This window comes from Podarcis erhardii (assembly GCF_964252035.2).
Source record: "Podarcis erhardii genome assembly, chromosome: 7".
Taxonomy (NCBI): domain Eukaryota; kingdom Metazoa; phylum Chordata; class Lepidosauria; order Squamata; family Lacertidae; genus Podarcis; species Podarcis erhardii.
The window spans coordinates 51,940,976-51,961,577 of record NC_138511.1 but is presented as its reverse complement, the minus strand read 5'-3'; the positions used below and the strand labels follow the sequence as shown (position 1 = coordinate 51,961,577).

General features: G+C 42.7%; 1 protein-coding gene across 4 annotated transcripts; it reads left to right on the top strand.

Annotated features, from left to right (window-relative positions):
* On the top strand, positions 1 to 19,344 carry CMC2 (C-X9-C motif containing 2). 4 transcript variants are annotated; one of them, XM_081871982.1, is made up of 6 exons: positions 1 to 147; positions 3,586 to 3,738; positions 5,719 to 5,764; positions 13,340 to 13,464; positions 18,044 to 18,115; positions 19,140 to 19,344. In XM_081871982.1, exons 4-6 carry the CDS (start codon positions 13,384 to 13,386, stop codon positions 19,212 to 19,214), a joined length of 228 nt encoding a protein of 75 aa, XP_081728108.1. In that variant the 5' UTR covers positions 1 to 147; positions 3,586 to 3,738; positions 5,719 to 5,764; positions 13,340 to 13,383; the 3' UTR covers positions 19,215 to 19,344. The 4 variants fall into 4 exon arrangements, with proteins under 4 accessions (XP_081728108.1, XP_081728107.1, XP_081728110.1 ...); XM_081871981.1 differs by lacking the exon at positions 3,586 to 3,738; XM_081871983.1 differs by lacking the exon at positions 3,586 to 3,738 and having other exon boundaries at positions 3 to 151.
* Positions 19,345 to 20,602: the final 1,258 nt, after the last annotated feature.

The following is a 20,602-nucleotide window of genomic DNA, read 5'->3' as shown; positions in this document are numbered from 1 at the left end:
GAAGCAGGAGAAGAGGCGAGGTTTCCGTGTGACGGAAGCGGTCAAGAAACAATAACTTCCGGGTCTGAACGAAGCTTACATCCGGGTTTTGCCCTTTCTTTGAATTTCCGTCTGTTCCAGGCGTGCAGGGAGTTTTGCAGAACTTAGGTAGGTAGGTGTGAAGCGGGGTCTTCAGTAAAGCGGGTGTTTGTGTGACTTTGAGCGAAAATGTGAGAGAGGAGGAAGAATAAGAATGGCAAGGATGTTGAATTCTGTTGACTGCTCGTTTATATCTATTGTATTATATCATGGGGAAATTATGTAATGTATATATGTAATATAAGTTGAGTTGTATCTGACCAAATCATATTCAGCGCAGATCCATTGAAATTAATGGAGTGGAGGGACACATTTATGCCATTCATATCTCCTCCAGCCCAGCGGAATGGGGAGTAGTAATATTTCTGGAATTTCAGTTCTTTAGTTGTTATAGCAAATCAGGATTTTATTTATTTATTTATTGCTGTTTAAGAGAATAAGAAGAGCCTGCTGGATCAGGCCAATGGCCTGTATATAGCATAACATCATTTTCTCTCAGTGGCAAACCTGTGGGAAGCCTGAAAGCAGGATCTGAATGGAGATCCTTTGACAGTGGAGATGGAACCCAGCTGTAGGTAGCCTTATTCAACTTGAATTTGCTACCCATGTTGATGGTATAGTTTTATAGTTCCATAGTTTTAACTGTGTGCTGTGCTTTTATAAAACCCAGTCTTAAAAAACAATACTGTATGCTGTGCGAAGATGTACTTTCAGTCCTTTTGTTCTTACATTTATGTATTTTTCTGTATACTTTGAAAATGGATTAGATGTGTCCATATGCTAGTATGTTCTCACTAAAACTGTGATTGAAAACAATATTAGGAACAGCAAAAAAATCTCAAACTAGGCTTGCTCACTGCATTGTAGTGTTGTCCTAATAAAGCTCTCCCCTCCCTTGCCATATTGTGTTGGGAAATGGGTAGCTATGCTGGATTTGTACTTTTACCTTCTATTGTTCTTTTATTGACTATGATTTTATATACTATAAGCAGGCTTTGGTGGGAGAGGGCATTCTCTGTGCCAGCCCCTTAGTTGTGGAATTAGCTCACCACAGAGGTGTGTCTGGCACTTATACTATATAGTTTCGATTGTATGTTGAAGATACATCACTTTACCCTTGCCTTTAGCACCTGAGCTATGTATTTTTAAGACCCACCCAGTTCTCTTGACTGTAGTTTGTTTGTAATATTGCTATAATCCACCCTGGGACCTTATTGTGAAGGATGGCTAAGAAATCAAATCATCAACAACAACAACACTTTGTGCACCACATTCTGCAGTATGACTGGTTTCTGAAACTGTAATTTTTGTGGAAAAGGTTGGGATCTTAAAGTAGCTTATGGTGTGGCTAAACCTTGTATATTGAACAAAAACTAGCCTATGTATAAATTTGGGTCACTCTGAGCTTTCCGGCAGCAGAATTCTACAAATGAAATAGAAGCACTGTTTAAATGAATGAATTTTATAGTGGTGGTTACTAGAAAAGCATCTTAATAGTTATGCTTGCTTTTCTTGGCCATGGCACCACCTTGTGGTCATTCTTATATACACTTTGTTGTTGTCCTGTGGGTTGTAAATAGCTTCTATGTGCATTTAAATAGAAACCAACTCGCAGCCTGCTTTTAGAGAGAGAAATATAATGGTGCATATTAATCACACCAGGACTGGAAGTTAAATCAGGCTTGGCGGAAGCTTTCCTACATTTATGCCATTTTCAGTGAGAAATGATCCCATCTTCCTTAAAAAGATGATGAAAACTCTTGCTAGTTAGCAAACAGTTGCTATGTAAACCTGTTCACCCACAGCCATGTCAGGCTTTCTGCAATCCCTCAGAGGCTTTTTTCACACTTCCCATCTTTAAAGTGTAGATTTTTCACGTCTAACTATTCATTTTTAATCTGCCTTTCTTGTTTCTGTGGTGAAAGGAGCAAAGCCTGGCTGCAGCTGTAACACTGCTGGCTAAGTAACAATTGTGCTGCACAGTGAAATACAGTACTATGTAAGTCTGACACCAGTGACATGGAGTACAAATTCTTTCAGTACTTCCTTTTCCTATGGAAGTTTTTCCATTTCATAATTTTGTTAATAATGATTAATGCATGGCAACTGTGAATATATACAAGGAAATATTGGCAGTTCAAAGTGTTTAGCTTCGTTTACCAAATACAAATAAAATAAGCATGCTAAATTAGATCACCCTGTAGGACAACAGAAAATGTTCTGATACAGACTGAAAAATTATCAATACAAATTTTCTGTAATACCCATATCACCGTCTGAGGCATGCAGTTTTTAAAAATAATTTTTGAGTTGTATAAGTCTGAGGGGTTTCTGTATTTCTGCAAACTCTGAGGTTCTTCCAAGGTGCCTGATACTTCCTCTGTATGTGTGTGTGTGTGTGTGTGTGTGTGTGTGTGTGTGTTTGTGTGTGTGTGTTTGTGGTGTCACTTAAGCCACTTAAAGAACCTGATTCGGAGAAGGAGTTCACTATTAGCCCATTTTGTCAAACCTATATACTGAGAGTAGACTGTTAGGTTTCCTTAGGGGACATGAAGCTGTTCCATTCATTCTGTAAGAGAGTAAAAAAAATCCTGGCAGCCTACTATTTATTGAACAGCACTCCCTCCTGAGGAAGAAGAGAAATGCCATTTCTGTGGGGGCTCCTTAATATCCTGAGGTTAAATGTATTGAGCCGAGATAATGCTGCTTTGTGATCAATATAAATAAATCATCTCTTGAAGTTTGACAGAACAGTCTTGCTCATTTTCTTCTGCGAACTCAGTGGTGCAGAATGATTTGACTGTGGAAAGAGAGAATGGTTAGAGCAAGGCACTGGCATAATAGCTCAGTAGCAGAGTGCAAACAGACATCTGGGGATGAAGCTGTGTGTGTATATGTGTATATGCAGTTGTTGTCCCTCCCCCTTTGCTTTGTATGATGAGGAGAGGGCGATGCAGCCACTGCAGATGTGTAGATGCAATGCGAATAATACTTGCTCTGATACACCACTAATTATCTGAATATAGGAAGCTGCCTTATACTGAGTCAGGTCAATGGTCCATGTGGCTCAGAGTACTGGGCAGTGGCTCTCGAGGGTTTCAAACACGACACATTCCCAGTTTTACCAGGAGATGCCAGGGACTGAACCTGCAAATGTCTGCGTGCAAAGCAGATGCCCTACCACTGAATTGCAACCCTTCACTTGTCAAAGGCTAAAAATCTGCTAGCTCAGTATTGTCTGTTCTGGCCAGCAATTAATCTCAGGGGTCTCAGATAGAAAGCTGCCTTATATCATATCAACTTGTTCATTCATCTAGACCTGTATTGTCTACACTGACTGGCAGTGGCTGTCTAGGGTTCCATGTGGAGTTTCTCCCAGCCCTACCTGAAGATGCCAGGGATTGAACCTGAGACGTTTTTCATCCAAAGCAGACATGCTACCACTGAGCTATGGCCCCTTTCCGAATTTATTTCATTACTGTTTTATTTTGCCTTTCTCTTGAGCAGCTCAGGACAATACGCAGAGTCTCCAGCTTAATTTTATCCTCACAGCAATCCTGAGAAGTATGTTTGGCTGCGAGAGAGAACTGGCCCAGGGTCACCCAATTAACTCTATGGCCAAGAGAGGATTTGAAACTGGGTCTCCCGAGTCTTAAAAAGGTAAAGGTAAAGGACCCCTGACAGTTAAGTCCAGTCGCAAATGACTCTGGGGTTGTGGCGCTCATCTTGCTTTACTGGCCAAGGGAGCTAACGTTTGTCCGCAGGCAGTTTTTCCGGGTCATGTGGCCAGCATGACTAAGCCGCTTCTGGCGAAACCAGAGCAGCGCACAGAAACGCCGTTTACTTTCCTGCCGGAGTGGTACCTATTCATTTACTTGCACTTTCGAACTGCTAGGTTGGCAGAAGCAGGGACTGAGCAACGGGAGCTCACCCCGTCGCGGGGATTCATACCGCTGACCTTCCGATCGACAAGCCCAAGGCTCAGTGGTTTAGACCACAGCGCCACCTGACACTGTCTACTAGGACCTTGGCCAGGGACAGATATTAAAGTTGTGTGGGATCTTTTGCATGCAATGCTTGTGCTCTACCAGTGAGCTATGGCCTCTCTTTATATTATAACAAATTAACAACGTTATGGTCAATAACTGCATCTCTCTGTGCCTTTTGCACCTTTATCCTGTCAGTGAGTGCAGTATAACACAGTACAGTTGTCAGAGCTGCCTCTAGGTCCCAGCTCACAGAGGACCAACGCTAGGCTGTGGTAATGTATAAAAGTCTTTATTGAAGTTCAGTTTCCATTTCAAAGCCACAGCGTGCAGCCCTACGTCTTAACCCCTAGATCGGCGAAGTCCCGTCTGAGTCTCCTCCCCTCTGACACCAGTTTAAGATCCTAGCCCTGCTCCACCTTTTCCGCTGCTCTCTCCTCCTCTGGGTCCTCCTGCCCGCTGGGGCATTGCCCTTTCTGGACTCTTCCGACGCTGAGTCGCTTAGCTCCTCCCCCTGCCTCCGTCGGGCTTTAGGACCCGGTTCCCAATCCTCATTCTCTGCTGTCCCGCGCTCCTGTACATTTGAACTTGCCTCTCGCGCCAACCCAGTGACCTTTCTCCTAACCGTTACACTACTTCTGTCACTGCTTCCCTCTTCCGGGACACTAGCCGGATCTGACCTCCCCTCCGTCGCCCGACTCTCCGACGGAGGCGTGGTCAGCTCTGCCTCGTCTTCTCTCCCTGGTGGGGAATGCACTGGCCCCGATGCTTGGGACTCTTCCCCCCCACTCTGCTCTGGTGGGGAAGCTGGTCCTGATTTCCAACTACTGCTCTGGGAGTCCCTGCTGCCCCCTTGCTCCTGGGGCGTTCCCCCGGGAACCCCCTGCCCCTGGCCACTGGCGCCCCCTTCTGTGAATCTTCCGATTCGCTGGAGAGGCTCATGGAATCCCTCGGGCCACTGTCCTCTTCTCCTACGCTCCCCTCGGATTCTTCCCCTTCGCTCTCCATTTCCCCTCTTCCCTGTGCCTCTGCTCCTGAGCCCCTGACAACAGTAAACTTTTCTTGCTTTTCACTGCCCTGTGATCTTCAGATGAAGGGCAGTATACAAATTTAATAAATAATAGCAATAAAAATTTCACCAATCGCCATTGCATCTTTCCAAGTAATAATAGTTTCAGAAAGATGACACCCAGGGAATGTAGAAACCTATGCTGGAATGTTAACTTGATGTATCCAATATTGTGTTGCAAAAACTATTATATATAAAAAATTATGCAGTTGTTGGAGTACCAAATAGTTTTCTCACACATACATACGTGCATGCATGTGTACACAAACAAACAAACATTCCTTCTTTCCTTCCTTTACTGGCTTCAAGCCTTGTGCGTTTCCTGAAAATATCCATCTGATTTTAAACTTACATAGTTTTACCAAAGTCCAAGTTCTATAAAGTGGGACCTGTTTTTATCAAGGTCCACGTTTTCTGTAAACATTCTGATTTTGTAGGTTTTTAATTGAATTTTGACTTCCTGTCCTTGAAATAGTAAGCATATATACACAATCACAAACTGCAGTAACTTTTTTAAAAAAAGTTCAGCAGACAGAATTTTGATTTTGATTTTTTTAAAATGCCATTCATGCCCCCCCCCCCCAGTTGTGAATTGACGGATAACAGCAGGCGCACAAGTCAGATTTCCCAGGTAAGTACTAATTTTTATATTGTTCCAGGCTTTCAGAGGTTAGAAATAGCTGCCTTATACGGAGGCAGACATTTGATCCACTTAGCTCAGTATTCCCTACACCAGACCTTTCCAAAGTTTTTGTGTTGGTGACACACTTTTTAGACATGCATAATTTTGCAACTCAGTAATTCAATTTTACTAGCAAAATGGAGGCTAAAGTAACCCCTTTCTAGCCCTGGGAGAAGCATGGGGAGTGTTCCCGCAACACACCTGCACACTGCAGCCGACATACTAGTGTGTCACAACAAACAGTTACGAAAGCTCTTCCCTACACTGACTGGCAGCAGCTCTCCAATGTTTAAATTACTTACATATCCTCACAACAATGCTATGAAGTAAGTTGTCCTGGGAGACAGTGATTTGTCCAAGGCTATGCTATAAGCTTCACAGGTGAGCAGGGGTTTGTATTTATGTATCACGTGCAAACCTTATATTTTGTTTTGTCAACGTAAAAAGTGCTTCAGCCATTTTTCCCTGCCAAAGAAGAAAATGAACTGAAGTTTTTCTTTCTTAAACAAACTACTTTTTTTAAAAAAAGTTTGCTAGCTATTGGAACAGAGCCAAAATCCCGTTGTTGTAGCTTTATATGTTTTGACCTGGAAGTCCCTTATGTTATGTCCACTACAAATGTTTATCTTCTTTATTCTATGCATCCAAGTCCAGTGCATTTTATTTTACAACCACCTGGGGGTTTTACTCTCTAACAAATCTTTATATCGGTTCCATACATTATACAGTGCTTTCCTGACAATATGGTTTTTAAAGTTTCTATGAACCTTTACCTTGTCATACCATAAATATGCATGCCAACCAAAGTTGTTATCATAACCTTCCAGATCCAGAATATCTGTATTCTCAAGAAGTAGCCATTGTTTCAGCCAGCAAAAAGCTGCTGCTTCATAGTAAAGTCTTAAGTCCGGCAGGGCAAAGCCCCCTCTATCCTTTACATCAGTCAAAATCTTAAATTTTATTCTGGGTTTTTTGCCCTGCCAGACAAATTTAGATATATCTTTCTGCCACTTCTTGAAACAATCCATCTTGTCTAAAATTTGCAATGTCTGGAACAAAAATAACAATCTCGGCAATACATTCATCTTGATAACAGCAATTCGGCCTAACAAGGAAAGTCTCAGCCTAGACCATATATCAAAATCTTTCTTCACTTCCAACCAACATTTCTCATAATTATCTTTGAATAAGTTCACATTCTTAGATGTTAAATTCACCCCCAGATATTTTACTCTTTTTGCAATTTCCAAACCGGTTTCTCTTTGGAAACTATCTTTTTCCCCCATCGTTAGATTTTTTTCCAACACCTTTGTCTTATGTTTATTTAATTTGAAACCTGCTACTTGACCAAATATTTCAATTAATTCCAAAACTCTTTTTGTACTGGCTTCTGGCTGTTGCAATGTCAAAACTAGATCATCTGCAAATGCTCTTAACTTATAATGTTTAGTTCCGACCTGTATTCCTTTAACCAGCTGGTCCCTTCTAATCATATTCAGGAAAACCTCCAGTACCGATATAAACAATAGGGGGGATATTGGGCATCCCTGTCGTGTCCCTTTCTCTATTGGGATCTCGTCCATGACCATACCATTTACAATTAGTTTAGCCTTTTGCTCAGAATATATTGCACCTATACCGTTTTCAAAATTTTTGCCTACCCCCATCCCTTGGAGATTCCTCTTCATAAAACTCCAGCAAATATTGTCAAAGGCTTTCTCTGCATCCACAAAAATCAACACAGCTTTTCTATTTATGTCAGTTTCCAGAAGTTCCAAAATGTCTATAATGTTCCTCACATTGTCTGACAATTGTCTACCTGGTAGAAAGCCTGTTTGGTCCCTGTGAATCTCCTCTAACAAAACTTTTTTAAATCTTTTTGCTAAAATGTCTGCAAAAATTTTATAATCCACATTCAGAAGTGAGATAGGGCGGTAGTTCTTGACTTGATGTTTCTCAGTTTCTGTCTTCGGTATAAGTGAGATGAATGCTTCCTTCCACGATTCGGGAGCCTTTTTCCCCTCCAAGATTTGATTGCAGACTTCTTTCAATGGTTGTACTAACCATTCCTTCAATGCTTTATAGTATCTTGCAGTTAGACCATCTGGTCCTGGTGATTTCCCTAGTTGCATATCCTGAATGGCACTCTCTATTTCTTGATCTGTAATTTTCTCATTCAAACTCCTTCTGTTTTTTTCCGAAATTTTTGGCAGGCCGTATTTTTCAATAAATTCTTCTATCTCTTGTTCATTCTTTGGCCCTTGTTTATACAGTTTCTTGAAAAAACTTTGAAAACAATTACTTATCTCATTTGGTTTATTAATAAACTTCCCATCTACTTCGAGTGATGTCACCGTATTCAGCTTTTGTCTCTTTTTCAATTGCCATGACAGTAGCTTCCCACATTTATCTGCTGACTCGAAGGTCTTTTGCCTCATTTGTTTTATTTTCCATTCTATTTCCTGATTCATCAGTTCCATATATTGTGTTTGATGAAACTTTATTTCTCTTAAAATCTCATGAGACTTAGGCTTAGATCTCAGTTTCTTCTCCCCTTCTTTTATTAGGTTCCAAATTTTCTCTTTCCTCTCATTCTGTTTTTTCCTCTTTATTGAATTCTGTTGTATTAGGAAGCCACGCATCACGGCTTTGCAAATTACTCTTTTTTCGACATCTGATCTCAGGTTTATCTTGAAGTAGTCTTTAAGTGTCTTTTGGGCCTTTTTACAAATTTCTTCAGCTCCAAAAAGGGTGTCATTCATTCTCCATCTAAAGGTTCCAGCTGTTGTCAGTCTCATTTCCATCTTCACAGCGTTATGGTCGGAGCAGGTTTTTGGGCAAATTTCTGTTTTTTTAACCCTTGATGCCAGATTACTAGAAATCCATATTTGGTCGATTCTAGTCCATGTCATTTTTGCTTCAGAGAAAAAAGCCCCCTCCCTTTCCAGAGGGTTCCTAGTTCTCCAAATGTCAATCAAGTCCATAGTGTCAGTCAGTTCAAAAAAAGTCTTTGGTAGTCTTCCATTGTTGGATATTACTTGTCTTTGGGCCTTGTCCATGTTTGTGGAAACAACTCCATTCATATCGCCCATCATTATAATTTTAAGGTCCAGAAAGTCCATTAAAGTCTCATGCAACTTCTTGAAGAATTCAGCCTTCCCCTCATTTGGTGCGTAAACTCCAACAATCAAAATCTTTTCTCCTTGAATTTGAATTTCCACTGCCAGGTATCTTCCTTGCTCGTCCTTAAAGATCATTTTTGGCTCGAATTTTTCCTTGACATAAATCACTACTCCTCTTTTCTTGACTCTATCTGATGAGATAAATTCTAATCCTAGTCTCTTATTTGTTAGAAGTTTTCTATGTGTCCTGGCAATGTGGGTTTCTTGTAAGCAAATTACATCTAAGTGTTCTTTCTTTAATATATGAAACACTTGGCCCCTTTTTCGGGGATGGTTTAGACCATTACAATTCCAACTCAGGAGTTGCAGAGACATTTTTATTGCTGGGTACCTCTTCCACCGACTGCACCAAGTTGTTGCTCCTCCTCGGTTGGTGCTTGGTTCAATCCAAATGATAGGTTTGAAATGTCCGGTATTTCCCTCTCACTAACAGTTCCTTTCTGAAGATCCTCTAAGTTTCTTTCCAGAAAAAGTTCTTTATCCTGATTTGTTTTTATTTTAATTTTCTTCCCTTTAAAGTTGAAGGACAGCCCTTGTGGGAATTCCCACCTGAATGGAATATTGTTCTGTTTGAGTAAATCAACTAAATCTTTAAATTGAATTCTGACCTCCAAAAAGTGTTTAGGAATATCCTTGAAGATCTGTATCTGGGAGTTTTTAATGACCAAGGCCTTCTAGAAATGCAAATTCAATATTTTATCTCTTTGTTCCTTTGATCTCAAGGTGATTAGGCAATCTCTTGGTTTCTTGCCTTGCTTCCTGCCAATCCGAAAGGCTGTAGTTATTTCAAATTCATCTTCCTCTCCATCTAGCTCATCATTCCAGAAATCTTGAAATTTATCTGTAAGGAATTCCCCAAGCTTGTCCTCTTCCTCTTCTGGTACCAATCTCAGTTTCAGGTTCTTACTTTTCCTCTCCAATTCCAAAAGGGCTAAAGCTGCATCATGTTCATGTACTTTTTTTGCAATAGGCGCAAATTTTCCCTTGGTTTCTTCAGCAGTGGTCCTGGCACTCTCAGCTATTTTCCTTGTTTCCGTGCTCTCTTGGATTAAACGATTGATAGAGTCTGTATTAGATGATATTGTCGTTGTGTTCAGGTCTAGTCTTGTTGTCAGCTCCGTCAGTTTCTTAGAGTTCTCTGTAGACTGTTTAGTAAGCTCTGCAGACTGCTTAGTAAGTACTTCTAAAGATTGATTTATTCTGAGTAGAGCCTGTGTCATAGAATCCATTGATGCTGCTGTTGTTTTCTCTTGTGCAGCTGCTGCTCCTGATATAGAACCTCTTTTTTGAACTTGTTTTTGAGCCTGCTTTGTTTTACTTCTTGTTGAAATTTCTTCCAGCGGGTTGCTCATAACTCAAGGTCGTTCACACAGGAAAGTTGCAAGTGGAAAATCCCGCTGAATACACCGTAATGCAACTGAAGCCCTCTAGAGGGAGAAATTGTATCCAAACAGAGGTAACAACTATACAAAGAAACGGAAAGTTCCAAAAGCACAAGTCCAACCAAAAGTCCGTCCAAAGTCCCTACTTTGTAGCACTTTATAGTATTGAAACTTTAATCCACCAAAGTCCCGTTATTATGTTTCAAGTAGGTCTTATTTTGTAACCGCTATCTTTTGACAGCTCATTTGACAGTTCCTTCTCTAGGCGATCGCTGCTCCGGCAGTCTGGCCAGAAGTGTCGGCAGCGGAAGCTTCCCCGTTCATAACTCTTTCTTTCTTTTATCTATATTATCTATATTTCCAGTTTATCTATATTTTTTCCTTTCCCATCCTCAAACATAAGACACTCTTTGGCTATTAACTGCTCCAAAGGCTACTAACCCTGATGGCTGTGCTCTGTCCCTGCTCAGAAACAGCATGCTTCTGAATACCAGATGCTGGAAACCTCAGGAGGGGAGAGTGCTCTTGTGCTCAGGTCCTGCTTGGGAGCTTCTCACAGGCCCCTGGTTGGCTGCTGTGAGAAGAGGATGCTGGACTAGATAGGCCACTGGCCTGATCCTGCAGGGTTCTTCTTATGTTCTTGTACCTTCTGAATTTGTTCTGTAGTTTCGGGAGCTACCAAATGATCTTTGGGCTACTTTATAGAAGCCGTTCTTCACGTCTGTTCAAAATCTCTCCAAAAGGGGCTTTGTCCAAAGTAGAGGCCCACACATTGTGCTTGTGCCTTGCTTTTGGCCTTCTCGCTGGCATGGGTGAGAAGCAAGATGCGAAACCTAAACAGGCCTTTGTTCTTACCTTCTTACCACTTTGTTCTTACCACTTTGGTATATGTCTTCTTGGCCGGCTAGCTTCTGATTTCTCGCTCACCCTAAAAGCTCAAAGGGGTGTGACAGCCCTTCCTTATCTCATTTTGTAGGTTGCCTCTTAACTTGCCAAAGCTGAATAGCTTTCAAGATGGGTACAGGAAAATTATCCCGAGTTCATGCTCCCTTCTATATATACTATACAATCACAAAAACACCCGATAGATCAGGTTTATTAAAGTTGGTTGTTCAGGCTTGGTATTTCTGATACTCTGGGCTTATGGCTAGACCCTTGAGGTCAACCTTGAAAGCCTTGCAGGAAGATTTACTTCTTGATTACTTTTTGAAGCAGTTGTGCACCTTGATGCCTAGAGATACGTGTTGAAAGCACGGTTAGTGGTGCACATAGCCAGGCAGCCAGAAGCTGAGACATTTACTGCTGCTCTATTCTTGTATAGTTAACAGAGATGAGGTGGAAATAGAGCTTCAGCTTTGAAAAAATGATTAATGGAGGCTGAGGTGTGGCAGAGCAGAAACTAGTAGCAAAAGGTCACCCCAAAGAAGCTACATTGGGGGTGGGCAAGGGACATACAGAGAAGCCCAACAGATACTGGGGATAAATGTATTGATACCCGACGTATGAATTTCAACATATTTTGAACAAATTGTGCTTTATCAGACAACTGTGTTCTCTGCCATTTTTTTTTTAAAAAAGTCTTTCTTCAAAAGGAGTCCTTGCCTAATCTACTGATTCTCTTCATCATTATGTATGTGGGGCTCAGAGGATCCAGTTCTATTTAAAACTAAATTTGCAGTGATTTATGGCTAGAATCCAAAGAGCCAGTCCTGCAGCGCAGACTTTTGCACAAGTATTCGGGAATGAGTTACCCTCAGTTCAGTGGGACTTAAGCTCAAATGTGCCTATTAGGATTGCAGCTGTGGGTTCATACAAGGGGCTTAAACTAGCCCAATGGGACTGATTTACTTGGACAGCTGATGCTCTCCCCATTCCCTATGTGTCTGGGATGCATCATAAACTATATGAAACTCCCCATGGTTTCAAAACCAATTTGCTGCTCTTTGAGCTCACAGAACCAGTTTCCTAATTTGTTGGCTCCTGGCCTATTTTATCTGTTGATAAGCGAGTATGTAAGGTTTTTCCACTACAGTATGTAGAACCTTTAATTGGGCAAAAAGGAAAAAGAGGAATTGCTCTCAGTTGATGAGCTGAACTAAAATCACCAACCCATTGTAGAACATGAACTAAATTATGTTGTTCTGGTTGTTGTGTTGTTGTTGTCATCGTCATTGTACTGTGGTATGATTCATTGCCTATCCGTATTGTACATCTACAAGTAGGGTCAGGTTTTACTTTTGTTGTTGGATAAACTCCTCAATACATCTCTGTTCTATTATGTTTTATTCTATGTATTTGGGTTTAAATTACGCACAGGCAGTTGTGTATTTTATATAATGTAAGTTGCTTAAAGAAACTGTCTTGTAAAGGTAAAGGACCCCTGACTGTTAAGTCCAGTCGTGAACGACTCTGGGGTTGTGGCGCTCATCTCGCTTTACTGGCCGAGGGAGCCAACGTTGTCCAAAGGCAGTTTTTCTGGGTCATGTGGCCAGCATGACTAAGCTGCTTCTGGTGAAACCAGAGCAGCGCACAGAAACGCTGTTTACCTTCCCACCGGAGCGGTACCTATTTATTTACTTGCACTTTGACGTGCTTTCGAACAGCTAGGTTGGCAGGAGCAGGGACCGAGCAACGGGAGCTCACTCCGTTGCAGGGATTTGAACTGCCGACCTTCCGATCAGCAAGCCCTAGGCTCAGTGGTTTAGACCACAGCACTACCTGCTTCCCTAACTGTCTTGTAGGAAGCAGTTAATAAATGAAAAATATTATCGTTATTAAACTGATTAATTAATCGCTCACTATAGATTCTCTGATTTTACAGAAGATTAAGAGCCAAATGCAAATAGTACTTTACTGTATAATCATGCTTTGGTTCTGATCTTTCGCTAAGAAATATACATAGGGCAAGATGCCCTATCTGGCATTCTCTTGGGTATAAAAATGTATCACAATATTGACAGGTGGAAGACTTCAGATTTTGCTCATGAGCTCTCCTTAATTTGCGATGCACCCAGATCTGTCTCCTCATCTGCACAGCGAAGAATGCAACCTTATTATCCGTCTGCTCAAGGAGTGCCACAAAGAGGTAGGACTTCTGCCTAAACCCAAAGCACACTGAAATGTATCCTGATAGAAAGGGCTTATCCCAGAACTCTACAGATAGAGGAGACGGCCTTTGGGCAGTACGACCATGAAATAGCTAAATACATCCTAAAGAGCAGCTCTCACTCACTCTTCTTTTTTTCTCTGTCTCTCTCTCCTTGGCTCAGCGGCACACACAGTGTTGCTGATGGCGTCTTTAGAAAGTTCAGCAGGTTAAACTGATTCAGCAGCTGTGCAGGTTTGTCCATTTTCACAAGAGACAATTTTGTTTACCCTTTTCTTTCTCAATATAATGTAACATCCAGAAGCATCCATATTACTGCAGGTACGTACAGACGGGTTTATCAGCTGGTGCATTAAGAGCAATAAAAGTGCTGGGCTTGCCACACAAGCCTTTTCAAAATTAATGCTGAGAGATTTTGCCTGTAAGGCAGTTGCTGGGTTAGGTTTTGGGTGGGAGGGAGTTGCTAGGTGCTTACGACTCTCAAATAAGATGGAGAAGTCAGATTGCAAGGGTGTCCTGTAGCCATGGGCCTTGTATCGCCCATCCGACTCCCTGGCTGCAGTTGTTCTCTTCAAGCAATGAGAACTTTGCTGCTGCTGCTACCACCTAATTACGCCATGGTGGGTAATTAAGAGCTGCCTTTTGTTGCTCGGTAGAATTCATCTGCGGTAACATTCCTGCCTGGCCATGGCTGCAAGGGAGCCTTTTTTCGGAATTAATATTCATGAACAGCTCTAATCCTTTCATGTTTTAGAAAGGCTAGGTGAAATGTTACATATAATTATAGGTTAACAAGATGTGGTTTATGATCAGTCCTACTTGAAACCTATATTTGATTGCTGGAAGAAGAGAAATGGAAGCACAGCCAAGGAAGGAAGGAAGGATCTTTTACTCTCAGTACAGTGGTGCCTCGCAAGACGAAATTAATTCGTTCCGCAAGTTTTTTCGTCTTGCGAGTTTTTCGTCTTGCGAAGCACGGTTTCCCATAGGAATGCATTGAAAATCAATTAATGCGTTCCTAGGGAGACCGCCTTCAGACCAGGTCCGGGGACAGTCTTTCCCCAGACCTCTTCTGAAGGCTGGTGGGGGGGGGAGGACTTTTCTCCCCACCGCCAGGCTTCAGAACAGCCTTCTGAAGGCTGGCGGTGGGAAGAAAAGCCCTTCTCCCGCCGCCAGCCTTCAGAAGAGTTCCTGCAGGGCTGCCTAGGCTGCGAATAGCAGCCTGCTGCCGGGTGCGAGGGACGCTCTGAAACAGAGCGCCCCTCGGGCGGGGCAGACATCTGCAGCTTGGGGAGCCCTGCCGGACTTCCCCACAGGGCTCTCCAAGCTGCGGATAGCAGCCTGCTGCCCCGCACGAGGGGCGCTCTTAAGCAGAGCGCCCCTCGGGCGGGGCAGACATCTGCAGCTTGGGGAGCCCTGCCGGACTTCCCCACAGGGCTCTCCAAGCTGCGGATAGCAGCCTGCTGCCCCGCACGAGGGGCGCTCTTAAGCAGAGCGCCCCTCGCGCGCGGTAGACATTCACAGCTTGGGGAGCCCTGCGGGGAACTCTTCTGAAGGCTGGAGGCGGGAGAAGGGCTTTTCTTCCCACCGCCAGCCTTCAGAACAGCCTTCTGAATGTTGGCGGTGGGGAGGAAAAACCCTCCTCCCACCGCAAGCCCCGGGAAGAGAGGAGAAGCTGCGCGCCTTCTCCTCTGTTCCCGGACCTCCCACCGCAAGCCTTCAGGACAGGTCCGGGAACAGAGGGGAAGGCGCGCAGCTTCTCCTCTCTTCCCGGGGCTTGCGGTGGGAGGAGGGTTCCCCGCTGTCCCCGGAGATTTCCCTATGGGCTTTCGTTTTGCGAAGCAAGCCCATAGGGAAATTCGTCTTGCGAAGCCGCTAAAAAATCGGAAAACCCTTTCGTCTTGCGGGTTTTTCGTTTAGCGAGGCATTCGTCTTGCGGGGCACCACTGTATAAAGATGCAGATGATGCATCTGACACGTTAAAAATTGCTAACTGTTCACTAGCTGTGCATGTAGAAGCAACAATAAAGAGTTAATTAGCTGAAAATAGTTTCCTGCAGAAGGAAGTAGAATACAGTATCTGCATTTGTGGTCCAGGTCCCGAAAATAATTTTTTTTTTATTTTCTAAATATTACTTACAAAAGAACTTCCCTCTGTTTCTTAGTTAACTTATATGGTCCATTGATTGTTTCATGTTAGGACTTTGGAAACATGCTTTTATTGAGATTAATACAAGGCAAGTATAGGAAGTGGGTGGAAACCAGCATACAAATTCAATGCAGCTGCCAATAATTTTGAAACAGTTATACAGTCCTGTACTGAACTGGTGCCTAGGCTCCTAAAGGCTTTTGTGACTTACTGCTGTAGTAAGCACTGAACTGGTTGTGGTTAGGATTGAGCCAAATTGGAGGGGCAAGTGGTTCAAACAAACAAACAAACAAACAAACAGACAGACAAACAGACAAACAATCCAGTGAATACGTATGTGTGCACACGTAAAAATGACATTAGGTTTGTCCTATGTTTACAATACATGGTTTGTCTGAGAGAGCTAAACCACGAGCCCATTAAGCTTAGTGCATCAGCCAAATGACCAACAAAGAGCAAAGTGACTGCAATATGCTCTCTTTGAGCCTGCATGTTGCGCTTCCACACTATAGTGTGGTTTGACATGTGAACCAGACAGCTTCCTATGTATTCTACGGGTGCAGCAACTATGGATGAGAGTCTTTAGATTTGGGTTGGGGGAAATCTATCAACTGCTGGCTCAACTACTTAAGGCCTCTCTTGGGATGTGTGTCCAGGAACAATGCCTACACTCCACCCCCACCCACTTCCTGCCCTTTTCCTTTCCGATGGTTGGCAGGGGGAGTGTCAATCACGAGGTGAAAAGAAAATAAGTAGCTGTTACTATTTGTATTCTCTTATATCCCACTTAATACAAAAATAGGCTTCTAAGTGGTTTACAAGTATAAAAACACAAGCATGGTGTCATACAGCTGTTGGTGATGACAACAGGAAGTTAGGAAGCCAGGCCCAGGGTTAATCACCAGCTCCTGAAGGAACCAGCAATGACCTGATAGGAGTGAGGTGGCAGCCCCACCCTCTTATGTCCCACCTTTCTTTCAATAAATTAAGACCTGGGTGCTCTGAGGGAAGCAAGAAGTGAGGAAGCCTGGGTTAGGGAGTGAAGGGTCCTGAAGTCGGCTGGAGAATATTTTGTACTGTGGGTTTGTTTTCATATTTTAAATTGTAAACTACCTTGGCAGAAAGGTATGTATGCAATGAATAAAAAACAAAACACTGACGTCGTAGCCTTGGTCAGCTAATTAAGATACACCGTCATGAAACAAATGCCTTTGTCTTGGTTTGACCCATGTTGTCAGAAGTGCCACAACCTCCATTTTACAGATTTTTTTGGGGGAGGGGGAGTTGGAAAGGCAATCCCGCATGACTGATTATGGATTACCATAAATTTCAACATAAATTATCATCTTCACTTTGAACCCCCTTCCCACGTCCATCAACACTTTGTATTATTTCATTGGCAACATAAGGGGGAAAATGACTTTTAAAAAGGTAAAGGTAAAGGTACCCCTGCCCGTACGGGCCAGTCTTGACAGACTCTAGGGTGGTGTGCTCATCTCACTCTAGAGACCGGGAGCCAGCGCTGTCCGCAAACACTTCCGGGTCACGTGGCCAGCGTGACGAAGCTGCTCTGGCAAACCGGCACCAGAGCAGCACACGGAAACGCCGTTTACCTTCCCGCTATAAAGCGGTACCTATTTATCTACTTGCACTTAAGGGTGCTTTCGAACTGCTAGGTGGGCAGGAGCTGGGACTGAACGACGGGAGCTCACCCCGCCGTGGGGATTCGAACCGCTGACCATGCGATCGGCAAGTCCTAGGCGTTGAGGTTTTACCCACAGGGTCACTCGCGCCCCCAAAATGACTTTTACTCATACATAATCTAAGCACAACCACAAGGGCTCCTGTTTAGGTGTGCAATATTAAATGTTATCTGTTAATCCTGTCCTATCCTCTTTCCCCTTCACTTTTGCTTTTGTTTAAACCAATTCACAAACAAATAACTTGTACATTGACCGCTAATAATGAATCATATCTTGTAGATACTACAGTGGTGCCCCGCAAGACGAATGCCTCGCAAGACGGAAAACTCGCTAGACGAAAGAGTTTTCCGTTTAGGAGGTGCTTCGCAAAACGAATTTCCTATGGGCTTGCTTCGCAAGACGAAAATGTCTTGCGAGTTCCTGCAGGGTTTTTTTCCTCCCCCCCTTTTTCTAAGCCGCTTAGCCGCTAAGCCGCTAAAAGCCGCTAAACCGCTAATAATGCTAATCCGCTAAGCCGTCAATGGGCTTGCTTCGCAAGACGAAAAAACCGCTAGACGAAGAGACTCGCGGAACGGATTCTTTTCGTCTTGCGAGGCACCACTGTACTTCAAAACTATTATGCTATTTTTTGTGATATACAAATGACATGAGAAGACTTGGTGTATTTATTTGTATAATTTATTATTATTGTGGTCCTGTTTCTCAGCACTCCATCATGAGATATTTTGGTCGTTGCAATGATTTTGACAAAGAAATGAGGCGATGCTTAAAGAAAGAGGTAAGCCACAGACAGTGAGGCCGGACCACTGAAATATTCCCAAACACCCCTTTCAGTTGTGTGCCTTCCTATTCCTATTTGTGCCTTCCTAAGTGGTTCCCAAGGTGGGCTGTACCAATCCCAGGAAGGGCAGTGGGATTATCTATGGGGATACTAAGAGGCAAGGGGATGGCTGGAGGTGTAAATGACTAACAGACTTTGAAATGTTGGTATCACTGGATCAATTTCCACAGTTTCGTTGAATTAATTGAACTAAATAGTATTAATTTGGTTTTGAATAAATGTGCAATTAGTTATTACTGTTTTGAATTTTATGGTGTTGTTATATTTACTAAGTCATGCAAACAGCTCTTCTGAATGATGCTTTTTGTAGGGCTGGGTAGGGGGCATTGGGGATGAGTTTATGAAACCAAGCATGGCCTGAAAAAGTTTGGGAACCCCTGCTCTTGAGTCTAGGGGTCCTGCTGGAATTTTACAAAAGCATTTGAACTCATATTCCCCTAAGCTGTCTCCCATCAGAAATCATCCACCTGGGGGACCACACTCAGTGCCAAAATCCCGGCTGGAGAGGATCTAGACAATTTGTTTAACCCACCCACACCCATCCCACAGAACCTGCATTGCCACAACCTGCTCACACACCTTCCTCCAAAAATGGATACTGGGCAATCATTGTTCAGATCCTTTGGCAAGGTTTGTTAGCCCTCATGGTTTAAAAATGTACACAGAGTGTTCCCTTGAAGTCTCAGAAAGCATATGGAGCTGTGGAAAGAGCTGCGTTGTTGCTGTTCACTTTTGAAAACTCTGTTCAACCTAAAACAAATGGAGTAGCTAAAGATGCAAATTAAATAATAACCTTAGTGGGCTGCTTTGGTGGTGGTCCCCACCCCAACCAATGCAAATGTAATTTGTGTTCTACAAAAAAACCATGTATTTCCTTTTCGAGTGATAAACCCATGCTGCATTTTTAATGTAGTGACATGACTTATCTATTATTCATTTATCGCCTTGTTTTTCCTGCCAGTATCAAGAAAACAGAGCCAGGAGCCAAGCACATGCAGAAGAGATAAGACGAAAAATGAGAACTTCAGAACCATAGATAGAGCTGAGGACTGGGCAACATACGGATGGCCAAAGGAGTGTGTTGTCTCATGTCTTCTGGGTACCTAAATAAAGAAAACTATTTAAATCCAAAACATTTGCAATAAAAATGGCTGCGATGTTGGCAACTGTTCAGTGCACTTTAGTTATTTGGTTGAGACTTAACATTTTTTAAAGAGCCCTGCTAGATCAAGCTATTTATTCCATCATCCTCTATCCTGCAGTGGCCAACCAGATGTCTGTAGGAAACCCACAAATAGGATGCCAAGACAATAAATCTGTCCTACTCATTCTCCCCAACACTAGGTATTTAGAGATATGCTACTTTGAACCTTGAGGGTAGCATATGGCCTATCCTGACTAGAAGCCATTGATAGCCTTGGTGGAGTATAATTGCTTCTCGAGTTTTTCTGCGGAGAGGAATGATAGCTCAGTGGGTGAGTGCATGATTTGCATGTGGAAGGTCCCAGGTTCAGTCCCTGGTATCTCATATTAAAAGGATCTCTTGGGAGCAAGGCTGGGAAGAGCTTTTCCCTGAGACTTTTGGAGGCTGCTTTGAAAAAGAAAGCAAGAAAGCAGAGACTAGGGAAGTTGAATCTTGCAGACAGTACATCATAGTGCATTTCTTTACTGGAGAATACACATGGCCTTGGTTTTAACTGATATGTTAGGAGCTTCAGATCTCACTCCATTTCCTTTTGGAAATAAAAGCTCTTAGATAAATGCCTGATTATCTGCAAGTTGCTTTCAAAAAATATCAAGTCAGATGGTCAGAGGCATAAAGAACCATCCTATTTGCTCAGCACACCTGTCAAAACACGACCCTGAAACATCATGTGTGCAACCCCAGCAGGAGGTGCAAACAAACAGCTGAGTGCATTAATGCTCCTGTGTTTGGTGGGAAAAGAACTTAACTCTGATGATACTGGATTGGGGGCGGTGGATGACCAGCAAAAAAGTATTTGATGGGCTCTGAAGTCACACACTTTTTAATAATGCTTAGTTTATCCACAAGATAAAAAAGTTAAATAGAAAAGAAAAGGCTGAATGGACATATATTAACACAGCACGGCCCATTTCGCTCAGAGTAGACCCACTGGAATTAACGGACCTAACTTTGTAATTAATTTCAAAAGGGCTGCTCTGACTAAAACTTAGTTGAATACCACCCGTGGTTGGGGTTCCACTGTAATTTCATCTGCCTGCAAGAAACAGTTTTGACTTATAAACAGCCTTTGAGAGCTAGACTGATAACTGCTTGACCTTGCTTACTTATTGCCCTTGGTTGGTTGGTTGGTTGGTTGGTTGGTTGCTACCTGCTTGGTCTATATATTTATAAACTGGATAATATGAAAAAACCTATAATCTTTTGCAAAGAAAGCTCTT